The sequence below is a fragment of the Lithobates pipiens genome, unplaced genomic scaffold, assembly GCF_037356315.1.
Source record: "Lithobates pipiens isolate NorthernLeopardFrog02 unplaced genomic scaffold, aLitPip1_a1.2 Scaffold_16, whole genome shotgun sequence".
NCBI classification, from domain to species: domain Eukaryota; kingdom Metazoa; phylum Chordata; class Amphibia; order Anura; family Ranidae; genus Lithobates; species Lithobates pipiens.
This window is the reverse complement of record NW_027507748.1, coordinates 140,995,305-141,009,832: the sequence shown is the minus strand read 5'-3', so window position 1 is coordinate 141,009,832 and position 14,528 is coordinate 140,995,305. Positions and strand designations below refer to the sequence as shown.

The 14,528-nt window shown below is 40.0% G+C and overlaps 1 protein-coding gene across 3 annotated transcripts in view; it reads right to left on the bottom strand.

The window, feature by feature from the left end:
• Positions 1-2,901: 2,901 nt before the first annotated feature.
• The window catches only part of PRKRIP1 (PRKR interacting protein 1), a 38,049-nt gene continuing 26,422 nt past the window's right edge, over positions 2,902-14,528 (bottom strand). Inside the window, exons 4-7 of one of the 3 annotated variants that reach the window (XM_077480529.1) lie at positions 13,135-13,220; positions 6,932-6,984; positions 4,211-4,288; positions 2,902-3,493 (exon numbers count right to left, since the gene is read on the bottom strand). In XM_077480529.1, the coding sequence (XP_077336655.1) occupies positions 3,414-3,493; positions 4,211-4,288; positions 6,932-6,984; positions 13,135-13,220 (297 nt within the window). In that variant the 3' untranslated portion in view covers positions 2,902-3,413. The remainder of the gene's footprint in view (positions 3,494-4,210; positions 4,289-6,931; positions 6,985-13,134; positions 13,221-14,528) is intronic. The other 2 variants (XM_077480530.1, XM_077480531.1) reach the window with 2 other exon arrangements.

Sequence of the window (14,528 nt, the reverse complement as noted above, 5' to 3'; positions counted from 1 at the left end):
CCAATGGATTCACATAATACAAAGCCTTCCATGAGTGGGCAAGGGGAGAGGAGGGACAGGCAGCTACTGTATCAGGGACCCAAAAGTCCTTTTGTCAGAACACTGAATGTATAGTAAGAGCTATACTCCTGTCACTCAGTAAAAATGTAAATATCAAATAAAAGATATAATTGCATGATGTGGCACACACCCCTATATGAGCCAGCAGAATTTTTAAAAGTATTACAATTCTTTAAATGTATCTAAAGCCAAACATTCTCTCAGTATTAAAATAGAAGACCAGCCTGAGCTTGTTTGGCTGGGCTTCTCCTATGGATCACAAGAGTGTAATTCATTTTGCAGCAGAAAGTGGTCTGAAGTCCACTCTCTGCTGACGTCATCCAGACTCTGGAGGTCTGGATCTGCCGGGTGCCTGGACTGATGGCTGTCTCAGCGAGCCACGGGGACGGCCGCTCCCCGCCCCTCCACAGCTCAGCGGTCCAGTGAGTGTGGAGGAGCAGAGCAGGAGAGCTGCTGATTGACAGGCAGCAGCTCTCCTTTCGGGGAGCTGTGTTCTCAGTGCAGAGACACCGGGGGAAGGATAATGGAGGAAAAAAACAAACAAACCCATACTTCAAGATGTGGAGAAAAGTTATAGCACTCTGTGTGCCTGCTGTGGAGATTCGGCTCCTTACTATTGCTGACAACTGTCACCAGAATATAAGTGTTGAGAAATTCAGAATTTGGAGCTGGTACATTGTAGGGGGGGGGGGGTGGTTTGACCATTCTCCTACGTCCCATGAGGCATAGGAAGACTGACAGCCACAAGTATCCAGAGGAAGAAGAATGGTGGGACTTGTAGTTTTGCAACAGCTGGAGGTCCGCTAATTGCACATCCCTGCTTTACACGATTAGAACTGTTTAGGCTTTTTTTTTTTTTTTTTTTTATAAAAAATCAAATTGTAGCTGCTTTGTCACCTACCTAATCTCACACACTAGGGTTGATTTACTAAAACGGTGCAAAATCCAGTGCAGCTGTGCATGGGAGCCAATCAGCTTTCTAACTTCAGCTTGTTCAGTCAAGCTTTGACAATAAAACCTGGAGCTGCACCAGATTTTCACTCTCCAGTTTTAGTAAATCAACCTCACCCATCCTAGATCTTAATGTCGCGTACACACGATCGGAATTTACCACAACAAATGTTCGATGGGAGCTCAAAAATTTGAGAGAGGGGTCTCAAATTTTCCAACAACAAAATCCGTTGTCGGAAATTCCGATTGTGTGTACACAATTCCATGCACATCAAAATCAAATAAGTGGTGCTGCGCTCCCTTAAAATAAGTAAATTAATTAATCTAAAGTGCCTGATGCTTACTATTAATTGCATACAAAATTGCATATAACTAAACAATAGTGTAACCCAACTATCGTGACCAAACGTAGTCCGTGAATAAAGTGTCAAGTGCTAGAATAAAATAACCATACAATATATGCGCAATATTAGAGTGTCCAGTGCTTCATGAATTCACAATCACATAAACCAGTGAGGGTATATAATACAAGCAGACTTATACCTCAAACAAACAGTTGGTACAGCAAACTGTATCAATAATGACATATATGTGAATCCCACAGTGCAATAAAAACATATAAATAGAAGAGTCTCTTAAAAAAAAAAATATAAAACACATATAAAGTGCCACGTGATTCGTAAAGTGCTTCTCCATGTACAGGGTGCCAGAAAACATCATGAAGTCATGTGACACATGAGGATACGCGTCGGAATAGGAGGAACTAGGACACCGGAAGTGACGTCCGAGACACGAACGGAACGCTCGGCTGTGCTTTTTGTGAATTACTTATCCATTGTTTGAGTACCTCTCCACTGTCTTGGTTTTAATAATAAAAAAAGTATATATGTACTTCACCATTGGAGCCTTCCCTTTCCTTTTAAGAGATCCTGTCATTCTAACAATTGATGTGGGGACAAGATCCATAATCCGGAAGTAGGGGTACACCGCCTGGATTGTTTGAGATCCTCTTTTTCTGCTGTTTACCTTACAGCAGTAAGGTAAGGGGCCACTTCACTTGATGTATGTGGAACACTGAAGAGGCACAAGAGTGTGTACACACTGTGTTTTCTGACACCCTGTACCTGGAGAAGCACTTTACGAATCACGTGGCACTTTATATCTGTTTTATATTTTTTTTAAGAGACTCTTCTATTTATATGTTTTTATTGCACTGTGGGATTCACATATATGTCATTATTGATACAGTTTGCTGTACCAACTATTTGTTTGAGGTATAAGTCTGCTTGTATTATATACCCTCACTGGTTTATGTGATTGTGAATTCATGAAGCACTGGACACTCTAATATTGCGCATATATTGTATGGTTATTTTATTCTAGCACTTGACACTTTATTCTTGGACTATGTTTGGTCACGATAGTTGGGTTACACTATTGTTAAGTTATATGCAATTTTGTATGCAATTAATAGTAAGCATCAGGCACTTTAGATTAATTTATTTACTTATTTTAAGGGAGCGCAGCACCAATTATTTGATTTTGATACACGTTTTTCCGTGGTAGGGTCTATACCTCTGTCGGTGTTCTGCTGCAACCCATTCCTAGCATTTAGTCAGATTATATACGATAGCGCGGGGATACTCCAACTCTTACAATTCCATGCACGCTCGGAATCAAGCAGAAGAGCCGCACTGGCTCTTGAACTTAATTTTTCTGGGCTCATTGTACGTCACCATATTCTTGATGTTCGGAATTTCCAACATTTGTGTGACAGTGTGTGTTTGCAAGATAAGTTTGAGCCAACATCCGTCAGAAATAAATCCAAGATTTTGTTGTCGGAATGTCCGATCGTGTGTATGCGGCTTAAGAGAACATAGCTGTGTCAAATAACAGAGGCAAGCAGTTGAGTGTATTGAATGTACAGGGTCAGAGTATTGATACCGTTATACACTAAAGAATGCTGAAACCGAGCACAGTTATAATTTAAGGCTGGATTTTCAAAATTTTACATTAGGCCAATTGGGACAGGCTCAATTAACTAGTGTTTCTGAAATAACCCTTAAATATAGGGAACACACATATAAATACACAGAAGAACAATGTCAATGCATGGTCAAAATCTAAAATATCTGCCTTGTGTGTAATCAATAAACCCCATAATCTATGGATTTGTTCATAGATGGCTTCTATAATACAATTATGACTTGTAACTACTACAAAATAAAGTATACATATCGGGTCTGTCACTCTCATGCTGTTCTTGTAGGGCTGGCTGTGTTTTAGCATCCAGTTTTAGATCAGGGCCATGATCCAAGTCCAATAATATTCAAATTCTTATTTTTTGGAAGCTTTTCAGGCCAAGGAAAAGTCCATAAATGGCTCCTAACACAATACAACATCTAGTCATCAGACCCATCCTCTTCAGAATCTTCAGCACTCATCTCCTTATCTTCCACTTTTTGAGGATCCTTCTCTGTTCCTAAATTAAAAAGGCACATAGCAAATTTAAGATTCAGGGGTCAAGATTAGTAAAAAGTAATTAGTTTGCATTATGATTTTAAAACAAAAACGTAGTCTACGACAATGATGAATAAAAAAACGTGCCTATTTCTCATCACCTCCAATCAGTCATCTTCAGATTTATTTTGTAAAGTAAGGGCAAAAGGACAGAAACCATTTCTACCCACTAAAAAGATCACAACAGTGAGAGTATTGGATAGTACTGATATGATGCTCCCAGCTACCAGAAATGTGCCCATGTATTATGCATGAGTGTTTAATTACCTCAACATGGATAACAGACATGCAAAAATAATTAATTGGATGGACAATCTCATAAAAAAAAAGATTTAGGGCCAGTTCACACCACATGCAGTCCAGTGCGTTTATTTTTTCTGCATCAAAAACACATAGAAAGTAGGTTATATGGTTTTCAATAGCATAGTTCACACCAGTGCTTGCAGTTCCAGGGAAAAAAGTAAAAACGTGCTGCATTTTTCCTGCACTGGAACACACATATTCTTATTTAAATTTAAGAAAAAAAAAAAGGAGGGGGAAAATGCACTGGACTGCATCAATGCGTCAAAAACGCATATGCAGAAAAACATCTGGACTGCATTTCTATGGTGTGAACTGGCCCTTAGGGTGTATTCTACAGGTCATAGTCATGTAATATTCAATAGAATGATGTCCACACCTTTCAATAATCTGATTGTTGCTTCAATTACATCCATGGAAATGAAAACATATTTGGGCATTTTCAGTTCAGTACCAACTGTAGAAAAACAACCAGGAAGGTGGAAAAGTTTTTATTTATGCTTGCAGAATATGGGGTAGAATGATAAAACAGAGTAAGGGCCAGTTCACACCATAGAAAAGCAGTCCAGATGCTTTTTTGCATGCACGTTTTTGATGCGTTCCAGTGCATTTTTCCACCCTTTTTTTTTTTCTTAACCTTAAATAAGAACATGGATGTTCCGGTGCATTTTTGCTGCTTTTTACAGCGTTCCAGTACAGGAAAAATGTAGCATGTTCTACTTTTTTTTTCTAGAACCGGAACTAGACGCACTGGTGTGAACTATGCCATTGAAAACCATATAAAACTACTTTCTATGCACTTTTGATGCAGAAAAAAAAAAACGCACTGGAGTGCATGCGGTGTGAACTGGCCCTAAATGTTTATCAATTTCAGCTTTTTATCAGAAAATGGAAAAAATTATGGGATAACCAGCTAACAGGAAATGAATGTACTGTGGGCAAATCCCGATTTCTGCAGAAGATATGTAAACAATTGGCTCCCCTTAGTTATCTTGCAGTATCACAGGGAGGCCTACCATGATAATGTGAGGTATCTTCTGGTGTGTTTGAGGAAGAAAAGGCCGGGAGCACATCATACAAGAGTAACAGCACTCTAAGGTAAGGGACATAGCCCATACTCCTGTGCACTGATTGACATACACAATGGAATTCATAAAGACTGGGGCAGACAGGTTTTATGAAAGTGTCCCTCATGCATTGTGAGAGCGATATTGAATGCCCCAAATTCATGTATCTGTCTAGAACTTGTACTTGATTTTGGCTCATGCTGCACCATTTTTAGAATGCACTCGAGACACTTTCACAAAATCTCTCTGTATGCCAAATGAGTTGGCCTTACTTAGCTCCACTTTTATATTTGACGCATTCAATGCGACACAATGTAAAAGTGGCACATTTTAGAACTAATTGAATTTTGTGCACAAGTCAATATCTGAGCCAAAAGTGGCGCAATACATTAACAAGAGGGGTTAACGCCAGAAAAGTGGTGCAGCAAATTTACTGAATTCCCTATACTGTGTCACAACAGAGTGCTGGGGCAATGACTGGCTGCATTGTGTGCTGGAAGTCACAGAACTGGCAAAAAGCTGGCTTATGTTATCCCTAACAATTACCTTCTCTTATTTGTTCTCTTTTTTTCTGTTATATCAAAACACTTTTTTTTTTTTTTTTTGTTTGTCTGTTCATTAAGGGCCAATTCACACTATGTGCGGTGACAGACGTTTTACTGCATGGTAAAACATCTGTCACTGCAGAGACACAAAGGAAAAAATTGTTTCTTATGTGTCCCATTCACACTGCATCACAATCTCGCACTGCACTGCAGTGTGCTGTGATAAATGCAGAAATGCTGCATTTTATCGCAGCTCGTCAGCCCGAATCACACTGCAATGTTTGGCGGACTGTGTACGTTTTGTGCACCTCAAATAAAGGGTCTAACAGACTAAAAAAAAAAAAAAAAGGGAGCAATGCAAAGGCAATCATTAAATCGTGCACCACACTGACCCCGTGCACAGAGACATGCCAGTAAAATAAAAAGGAAGCATGAGCCGATAAGTTCCTGTGCTATCTCAAGCAATGTTATCAGCTGTGCCCAGATCACCTCAGCTAGAGGATTACAGAACACCTCCCCCAAATGCTATGGAGGAGAGGGGAAGGGTTTTGTAGTCCTAACACACTTCCTCTTCTAAGGCGACAATGGAACTCCTCTATAGATACAATACAGCGATTGAGTGTGGCCAACCTAAGACAGGAAGAGTATTACTAGCAGGATCATCAGGTACAAGTAAAGAAGAAAAACAGAAAACGAATGCAGCCACCACATCTAAAGACTGGCAAGCTAAAATATATAACTTTTGTTGCTGGGTTTATATACACTTAAAGTTGGTATAGTATACATGTGTATAGATTTGGAATAAATCTGCTGGTAGTTATGGCACTAGAGCAGATAATCATTATTTATAGTAAGTGTGTTTTTTTTTTTCTCCTGATGCCATCTGACATTTGAACACCTAGGACAATATTACTCCCTCTAGCTTCACTCAGGTGTAATGCCATATGGGAGTGTTAGTTACACTTTTATTGGTCCTATATTCATACACTTGTTAGCATTTGGATACATTTTATTGCAAATACTATTGCAGTGATAATATTGTGCACGTTTCATGCCCTGATATCATTTAGCTACAAATTGGAGGGATTATATATATTTCTAGGTTGTATGGCATCTTTTGTGTTTGTGACCAGGTTCATACAAGAATTCTCTTGAAAATGTGTTCACTTTTTTTTATTAGAAGTTATTATGAGGCTGGCTTCTGTTGATAGGGGGATCACGATCTTATGGGTATATTGGGACATGTATTCTACTACAGGAATGTTTGGGGATACCTTGTACACTTGTAGGAGTCATACTTTATGATAGATCTATTGCAAAATAATAAAAGTATTTGCAATTATGCTTTATATCAAAATTGGTGCAGATATTTTTATTAGGATTTCAGTTGGTGTGTGATAAATGTGATTTGTCATTTAATGGTAAATCATGAATTAAATATATATTACACACAAAAAAAAAAAAAAAAAAATTATATTATATACAAACCATTGTTTTCTTGTTTTGCTTTTTTAGCCTTTTTCTTCTCTTTAAGTTTTTGTCTGTAAATCACATCGAATGTCAATTTAGTCTATATAGCGCCACACATTTATGTTACGATTTTCACATACAATATAAAAAGTAAATGCTAAAATAAACATGAAAAAATATATGATGAAATATTTACTGCCAACAGAAACAACCCATAGTACATCAGCAATTTTTCTCAGTATTCAACCTCATACAAGCAAGGTTTAATACAAGACACATGCTTTAAAGGATAAGTTCACCTTACGCAGCCGCTCCCCCACTCCTTGTGACAGCGGGTGGGGGATCTTCTAGCGCCCGCTGTCACAATTTGAAAACAAGGTGGCTGTTTGGTCTTCAAAAGGGTAGACAGGAGAGACTTTCAAAACACAAATTAATACACTCCTATCCTATTTCTGCTCCCCTTTTCCACCCAACAATGGATGGTAAACCTTTCCCAGACTATGGACATTCAATAATTTACATCTTCCTAACAAGCAGTAAAACAGCTCTTAACAAGCCATCTGTGACCTCTCTTGTGACTTGTACTATGAAGTAATTAATTCTCAGAGATCACAAAGACTAGGGTCAGATTTCTGGTTTCTAGCAGCTAAACACCCGCTGTGGCTGGCAGATTGACAAGATACTTTAGCAGTATAAAGTAATAGAAAACAATAAAAATTAAAAAACCAGAGATGTCAATGCCTTTTTGTAAACTTTGAAGACACGTTTCTCCACAATGCCCGAGGCTACAGGAGGTGCATGACAGCTTGTTTTAATGTGCTTTTACTGTTGGTTCAGAATATATTCAGTGCCTTGAAAAAGTACTCGTACCCCTTGAAATTTTCCACACTTTGTCATGTTACAACCAAAACCGTAAATGTATTTTATGTGATAGACCAAAACAAAGTGGCACATAATTGTGAGGTGTAAGGAAAATGATAAAATGTTTATTTCTTTTTTTGGAAATTTTTTACAAATATCTGAAAAGTGTGGCGTGCACTTGTAATCAGCCCCAGAGTCAATACTTTGTAGAACCACCTTTCACTGCAAATACAGATTTTTGCACAACTAGAACAAAAAAAAAAAAAATATTTGCAAAATAGCTTAAGATCTGTCAGATTGGATGGAGTGTGTCTGAACGGAAATGTTCAAGTCTTGCCGCAGATTCTCAATTGGATTGAGGTCTGGACTTTGACTGGGCCATTCTAACACATGAATATGCTTTGATCTAAACCATTCCATTGTAGCTCTGGCTATTTGTTTAGGTTAGTTATCCTGCTTCAAGGTGAACCTCCGCCCCAGTCTCAAGTCTTTTGCAGACTAACAGGTTTTCTTCCAAGATTGCCCTGCATTTGGCTCCATCCATCTTCTGATCAACCCTGACCAGCTTCCCTGTTCCTACTGAAGAAGGGAATCCCCACAACATTTTGCTGCCACCACCACGTTTCACAGTGGGGATGGTGTGTTCAGGGTGATGTGCAGTGTTAGTTTTCCGCCACACTGGTTTGCTTTTAGGCCTTTCAGGGCTGGACTCAGCCCTTCCTTCTCAGAGCTTTGTATGCAGCTGTCGGTTAATTGCAAACACTCTTCATTCCAGTGACTCACCTGGTCTTAATTTCCTGCTCGTCAGCTAGCTCTGCTAGCAATTTAAACTCAGATGCTCTGTACCTTCACCTTGGTCAACATATTCGGACTCTCTGCTGTGTTTTCCTGTGGAAGACTTTTGCTTAGCTGACTTCTCTTCTGGTTCCTGATCCCGTTTGGTGCACCTGACTTTGCTGATCTCTGGACTCCCGTTTCTCTGTCTTGTTCCGACTACCCGTCTTTGTTACCGAACTCTGGCTATGTTTGCTTTGTTTATACCATTTTACTAAATAGTATGATTTTTACTGCACTTCTGTCTTAGTCTGATTCATGGTTCCCGACAAGGCCAAAAAGTAAAATTTCAGTCTCATCTGATCAGAGTGCCTTCTTCCACACGTTTTCTGTGTCCCCCAAACGGCTTCTCGCAAAATGCAAATAGGACTTATTTTGGCTTTCTTTCAGAACAGCTGTATTTATATTGAGATTAAATTACACACATTTACTAAATTAGGCGACTTCTGAAGGCAATTGGTTCCACTAGATTTTAGATAAGGGTATCAGAGAAAAGGGGTCTGAATACAAACGCACGCCACACTATTCAGATATTTATTTGTAAAAATAAATTTAAAACCAGTTATTTTCCATCCACTTCACAATTATGTGGCACTTTGTGTTGGTCTATCACATAAAATACCAATAAAATACACTTATGTTTTTGGTTGTAACATGACAAAATGTGGAAAATTTCAAGGGCTATGAATACTTTTTCAAGGCATCGTAAATACGTTGGTGTGCATATTCTGCGCATAGGTTCACTTTAACAAATTTGATAACAGGGGACATCATATCCAGTTCATATTTTTTCTTTATCTTTTAAACTATCAAAACATACACAGAAACAATGACTGCTAAATCTGTTTAAATGTTGTCAGTCATTGGGGATCTACTAGTAGTGTAGGTGAGTTGGTAAAAAGGGGGGGGGGGGGCAGAATTGATTAACTTTTTCCACATAAAGTTGGAGAAAAGGGTAATTTTTCAGGGGAATATAAACATTTTGGGGCAAAAATGTACAGTGCCTTTAACCACTTCAGCCCTGGAAGAATTGGCTGGTCAATGACCAGGCCATTTTTTTGCGATTTGGCACTGCATTGCTTTAACGGATAATTGCGCGGCCATGTGGCATTGTACCCAAACAAAAGTGGCATCTTTTTTTTTCCTACAAATAGAGCTTTCTTTTGGTGGCATTTGATCATCTGTGCGCTTTTTATTTTTTTGCGATATCAACAGGAGGAAGTGAAATTAGATATAGGCTTAAATAAGGTAAGTGAATGGAAAAAAATAACACTAAATTGCCAATTAATTTTAAGGATGCACATTAGTGCTGCATGGTGAGGAGTGAAAAATGTGGGTGGAACTCCGCTTTAAGCATTTTTTGGTGTGAGGGCTAAATGGGAAGATACTCCACTAGCCCTAGGAAGAACAGTATCTCACAAAAGTGAGTAGACCCCTCAGATTTTTGTAAATATTTTATTACATCTTTTCATGGGACAACACTGAAGAACTTACACTTCGCTACAATGTAAAGTAGTGAGTGTACAGCTTGTATAACAGTGTAAATTTGCTGTCCCCTCAAAATAACAACACACAGCCATTAATGTCTCAACTACTGACAACAAAAAATTTCCAAATTGAGCCCAATTAGACATTTTCCATCCACAGTGTAATGCGACTTGTTAGTGTTACAAGGTCTCAGGTGTGAATGGGGAGCAGGTGTGTTAAATTTGGGTTTATCGCTCTCACTCTCTCATACTGGTCACTGGAAGTTCAACACAGCACCTCATGGCAAACGACTCTGAGGATCTGAAAAAAAAAGAATTGTCGCTCTACATAAAGATAGCCTAGGCTATAAGAAGATTGCCAAGACCATACAGCGGTTTAACAGGATAGGTTACACTGAGAACAGGCCTCTCCATGGTCAACCAAAGAAGTTGAGTGCATGTGCTCAGCGTCATATCCAGAGGTTTTCTTTGGGAAATAGATGTATGAGTGCTGCCAGCATTGCTGCAGAGGTTGAAGGGGTCAGCCTGTCAGTGCTCAGACCATACGCCACACACTGCATCAAAATGGTCTGCATGGCTATCGTCCCAGAAGGAAGCCTCTTCTACAGGTGATGCAAAAGAATGCCCAAAAACAGTTTGCTGAAGAAAAGCAGACTAAGGACATGGATTACTGGAACCATGTCCTGCGGTCTGATGAGACCAAGATAAACTTTTTTGGTTCAGATGGTGTCGAGCGTGTGTGGCGGCAACCAGGTGAGGAGTACAAAAGACAAGTGTGTCTTGCTTACAGTCAAGCATGGTGGTGGGAGTGTCATAGAGCAGCAACAGACCACTGCCTTGCAAAAGAAGCTGAGGGTAAAGGTGATGGACTGGTCAAGCATGTCTCCAGACTTAAACCCTATTCAGCATCTGTGGGGCATTCTCAAATGGAAGGTGGAGGAGAGCAAGATCTCTAACATACACCAACTCCGTGATGTCATCAAGGAGTGGAAGAGGGCTCTAGTGGTAACCTGTGAAGCTCTGGTGAACTCCATGCCCAAGGGGGTTAAGGCAGTGCTGGAAAAGAATGGTGACCACACAACATACTGACACAATTTGGACATTTTCACTTAGGGGCTTACTCACTTTTGTGGCCAGCGGTTTAAACAGGCTGGATTCACACCTATGCAGTTTTAGTGCTTTTTGCACTACAGTCCATTTAACATTGTTTACTATGGAACGTTCTGTACTGCAAATCTGCAAAATGCAAAAAGCACTAAAAATGCATAGGTGTGAATCCAGCCTAATGGCAGTGTTTTGGAGGACAGCAAATTTACCATATATACTCGAGTATAGGTCGATCCGAATATAAGCCGAGGCCCCTAATTTACCACAAAAAACTGGGAAAACTTATTGACTCGAGTATAAGCCGGGGGTGGGAAATGCAGCAGCTACTGTAAGTGGCAAAGAGGGTCAACAATGCCCATCTGCAGCTGCATGTCTCACTGTGTCCTGTGTATACCTCCCTGTGTCCTGTGCAGATCTGCCTACCTCACTGTGTCCTGTGTATACCTCCCTGTGTCCTGTGCAGATCTGCCTACCTCACTGTGTCCTGTGTATACCTCCCTGTGTCCATTGCAGCCTACCTGTGCTAATCTTCATCCTTTGTGTCCTGTGCATGCCTCCGTGTGCCCATCTGCAGCCACCGATCAGCGTGTCATAAAAACATACAGCGGCCATTCCAGTATTCAAAAGCCGCGCCTCCTCTTCGTCTGTGATAGGCAGAACACTCAATTTCCCAGCAGTCAGTTTTCAGCCTATCACGGACATCCGCTCATCCTCGTCTGAGGTATGAGGATGAGGGGATGTCTGTGATAGGCTGAAAACTGACTGCTGGGAAATTAAGTGTTCTGCCTATCAGACGAGGAGGAGGCGCGGCTTTTAAATACTGGAATGGCCGCTGTATGTTTTTATGACACGCTGGCCACCGTCTGTCTACATGACATGCCTGATCAGGTAGGCAGACGGCGGTGACTCGGGTATAAGCCGAGGGGGGCACTTTCAGCCTAAAAAAAAAGGGCTGAAAATCTCGGCTTATACTCGAGTATATACGGTACACTGTTATACAAGCTGTACAGCCACTACTTTACATTGTAGCAAAGTGTAATTTATTCAGTGTTGTCACATGAAAAAAATAAAATAAAATATTTACAAACATGTGAGGGGTCTACTCACTTTTGCGAGATACTGTAGGTCTTGGGACATTTTAAATTAGGCAGGCCTGAGACCATGTCAATAAATCACACACCTGGATTCAGAATAATTGTATCTTGGGGCAGGGGCATATAGCCTAAATTAAAACCTGCTTCATGTCTGCAGAGGCAAAAGCAGAGTGGAGAAATGTATTTTTAGTTTTTTAAAAACCACAGAGGGGTATAGTATATCTGATGAAGTTTGAATTTAATGAATTTTTCTTTGGAGGAAATAACTGAGGACATATAGGTTTCCTCAATATTTTCCCAAGTCTTCTGAACAATTGTAATATAATATCATGCCATTTGGATTTAAATAGGGCAGTATGTGACTTAAGCAGTTTGCAGCTTGATATAGTACTTGGAAATCAATTTTCTATTATCGCAAGATAATAAAAGTTTTTCCAAAATGTTGGTGTCAGTTTGAGATCAGCATACCAGTAAATGTAAATGCATGTAAATAAGCCTATGTAAAGGAACCCTGATACAGACAATACACACCGTCTCTCTATTGGATAACCTAATAGATTAATGTGCTATATTCTCTATCTATTGATGTGAGTTGCACTTTCAACATCTGTGATAAATACAGGGCCAAAAATACAGATGAAGATCTATCGAACAGAGCAGGGCAGCGGTAAATGCAAAAGAGAACTGTCACATGTATGCAGAATACCAAACACTAGAAGATTATCCAATAATGGAGTAGGGGTACAGTCAGGAGCCCTTTGATTTATAATACAGTATGGGGTCCTCCTCATACATCCAGAGGAATAAGCTTCTTGTTAACAATACAGAACTGAATTACCTTTTCAATCTGCGTTTTGCTGTTCTCTCCTCTGCCTTCACTTGGTTATCTTTTATTTTTATTTGAAATTCTTCATCCAGCTTTTGCTGTAATAAGGTAATAGTCAGTTGGTTTGAGCCACCTATACATTTCTTTTTCCAAATACATTATTTCAACAACAATCTGAAAAAAGTATAATAATGACCATCAGACAGGAAAGCAGGGCGAGGTTACAAATACATCAGAAATAACTCTCTATGTCATGGGAAAAAAAAAAAGCTGCTGACCCAGAACATCTTATGCCGCGTACACACGACCGCACTTTGACGGACTTGGTCCGGTGGACTGAATCTGACGGACAATTCGATCATGTGGGCTCCAGCTGACTTTCTTCCCAAAAGTCCGGCGGACCTAGAAATAAAACTTGCTTCAAATCTTTCTGACGGACTCGAGTCCGGTCGAAAAATCCGGTCGTCTGTGTGCTAGTCCGACGGACTAAAACCGATGCTAGGGCAGCTATTGGCTACTGGCTATGAACTTCCTTATTCTACGTCATGTTTGAATCCGTCAGACTTTTGGAGTGATCGTGTGTGGCCAAGTCTGTCAAAAAGTCTGGTCGTGTGTATGCGGCATTACATTTAATGAACACGGTGCCCTATTTATGGGGATAAAGGATGGCTGATTAGGATTCTCTGGCCAATAGTCGCTTCCATTTCTCAGAGTAGAACTGATCCAGTAGTGCCAAGTATGCCTATAGGCTTTCGATTCGTTTTTTTTTTTCTTCTTAAGATAAAGTTAAAGCTGAACTCAGATCACAAAAACTTTCATGTAATATATTCAATAGCCACAAAAAGGATATACACCAAAGGCCTTTGCAAACCCAAATAAGATATATTAGTGACATTACCACTGTGCTGTACATGGCCTGTGCAGAGAACAAAACTGGGGGAAGGACCCAGCAAGCCCCACCCACTACAGGCTGCCTGCAGAAAACTACAGGAGGGGGCGGAGACGAGACCAGTCACCCTGCACAAGGAGGGACAGTAGAAGTGACTGTGAAGGACGTTTCAACACAGAGGAAAAGTTTTACATGGGATTACTGCACAGATCTGGAAGAAATACACAGCACACACCAAGATTCAAGGAAGAATACACATGCCTCTTGTATTTGGACAATATTTATTTGTCCCAGAGTTCAGCTTTAAATCCACCCTCTGAAAAAGTGCCTTTTATCCTACATCCCCTATTCATTTTGACTATAAGAGATTGGTATGCAACTCACAGCTCTCTGACTCCCAGCAATGTCAAATCAGTATACAAAAGAACCACCCCCCTTTAAAATAATCACATTTTGTTGCTTTGTAGCATGAAATGAAGACAGACATAGTTCTCGTTTTATCCAACTGTATTTACAC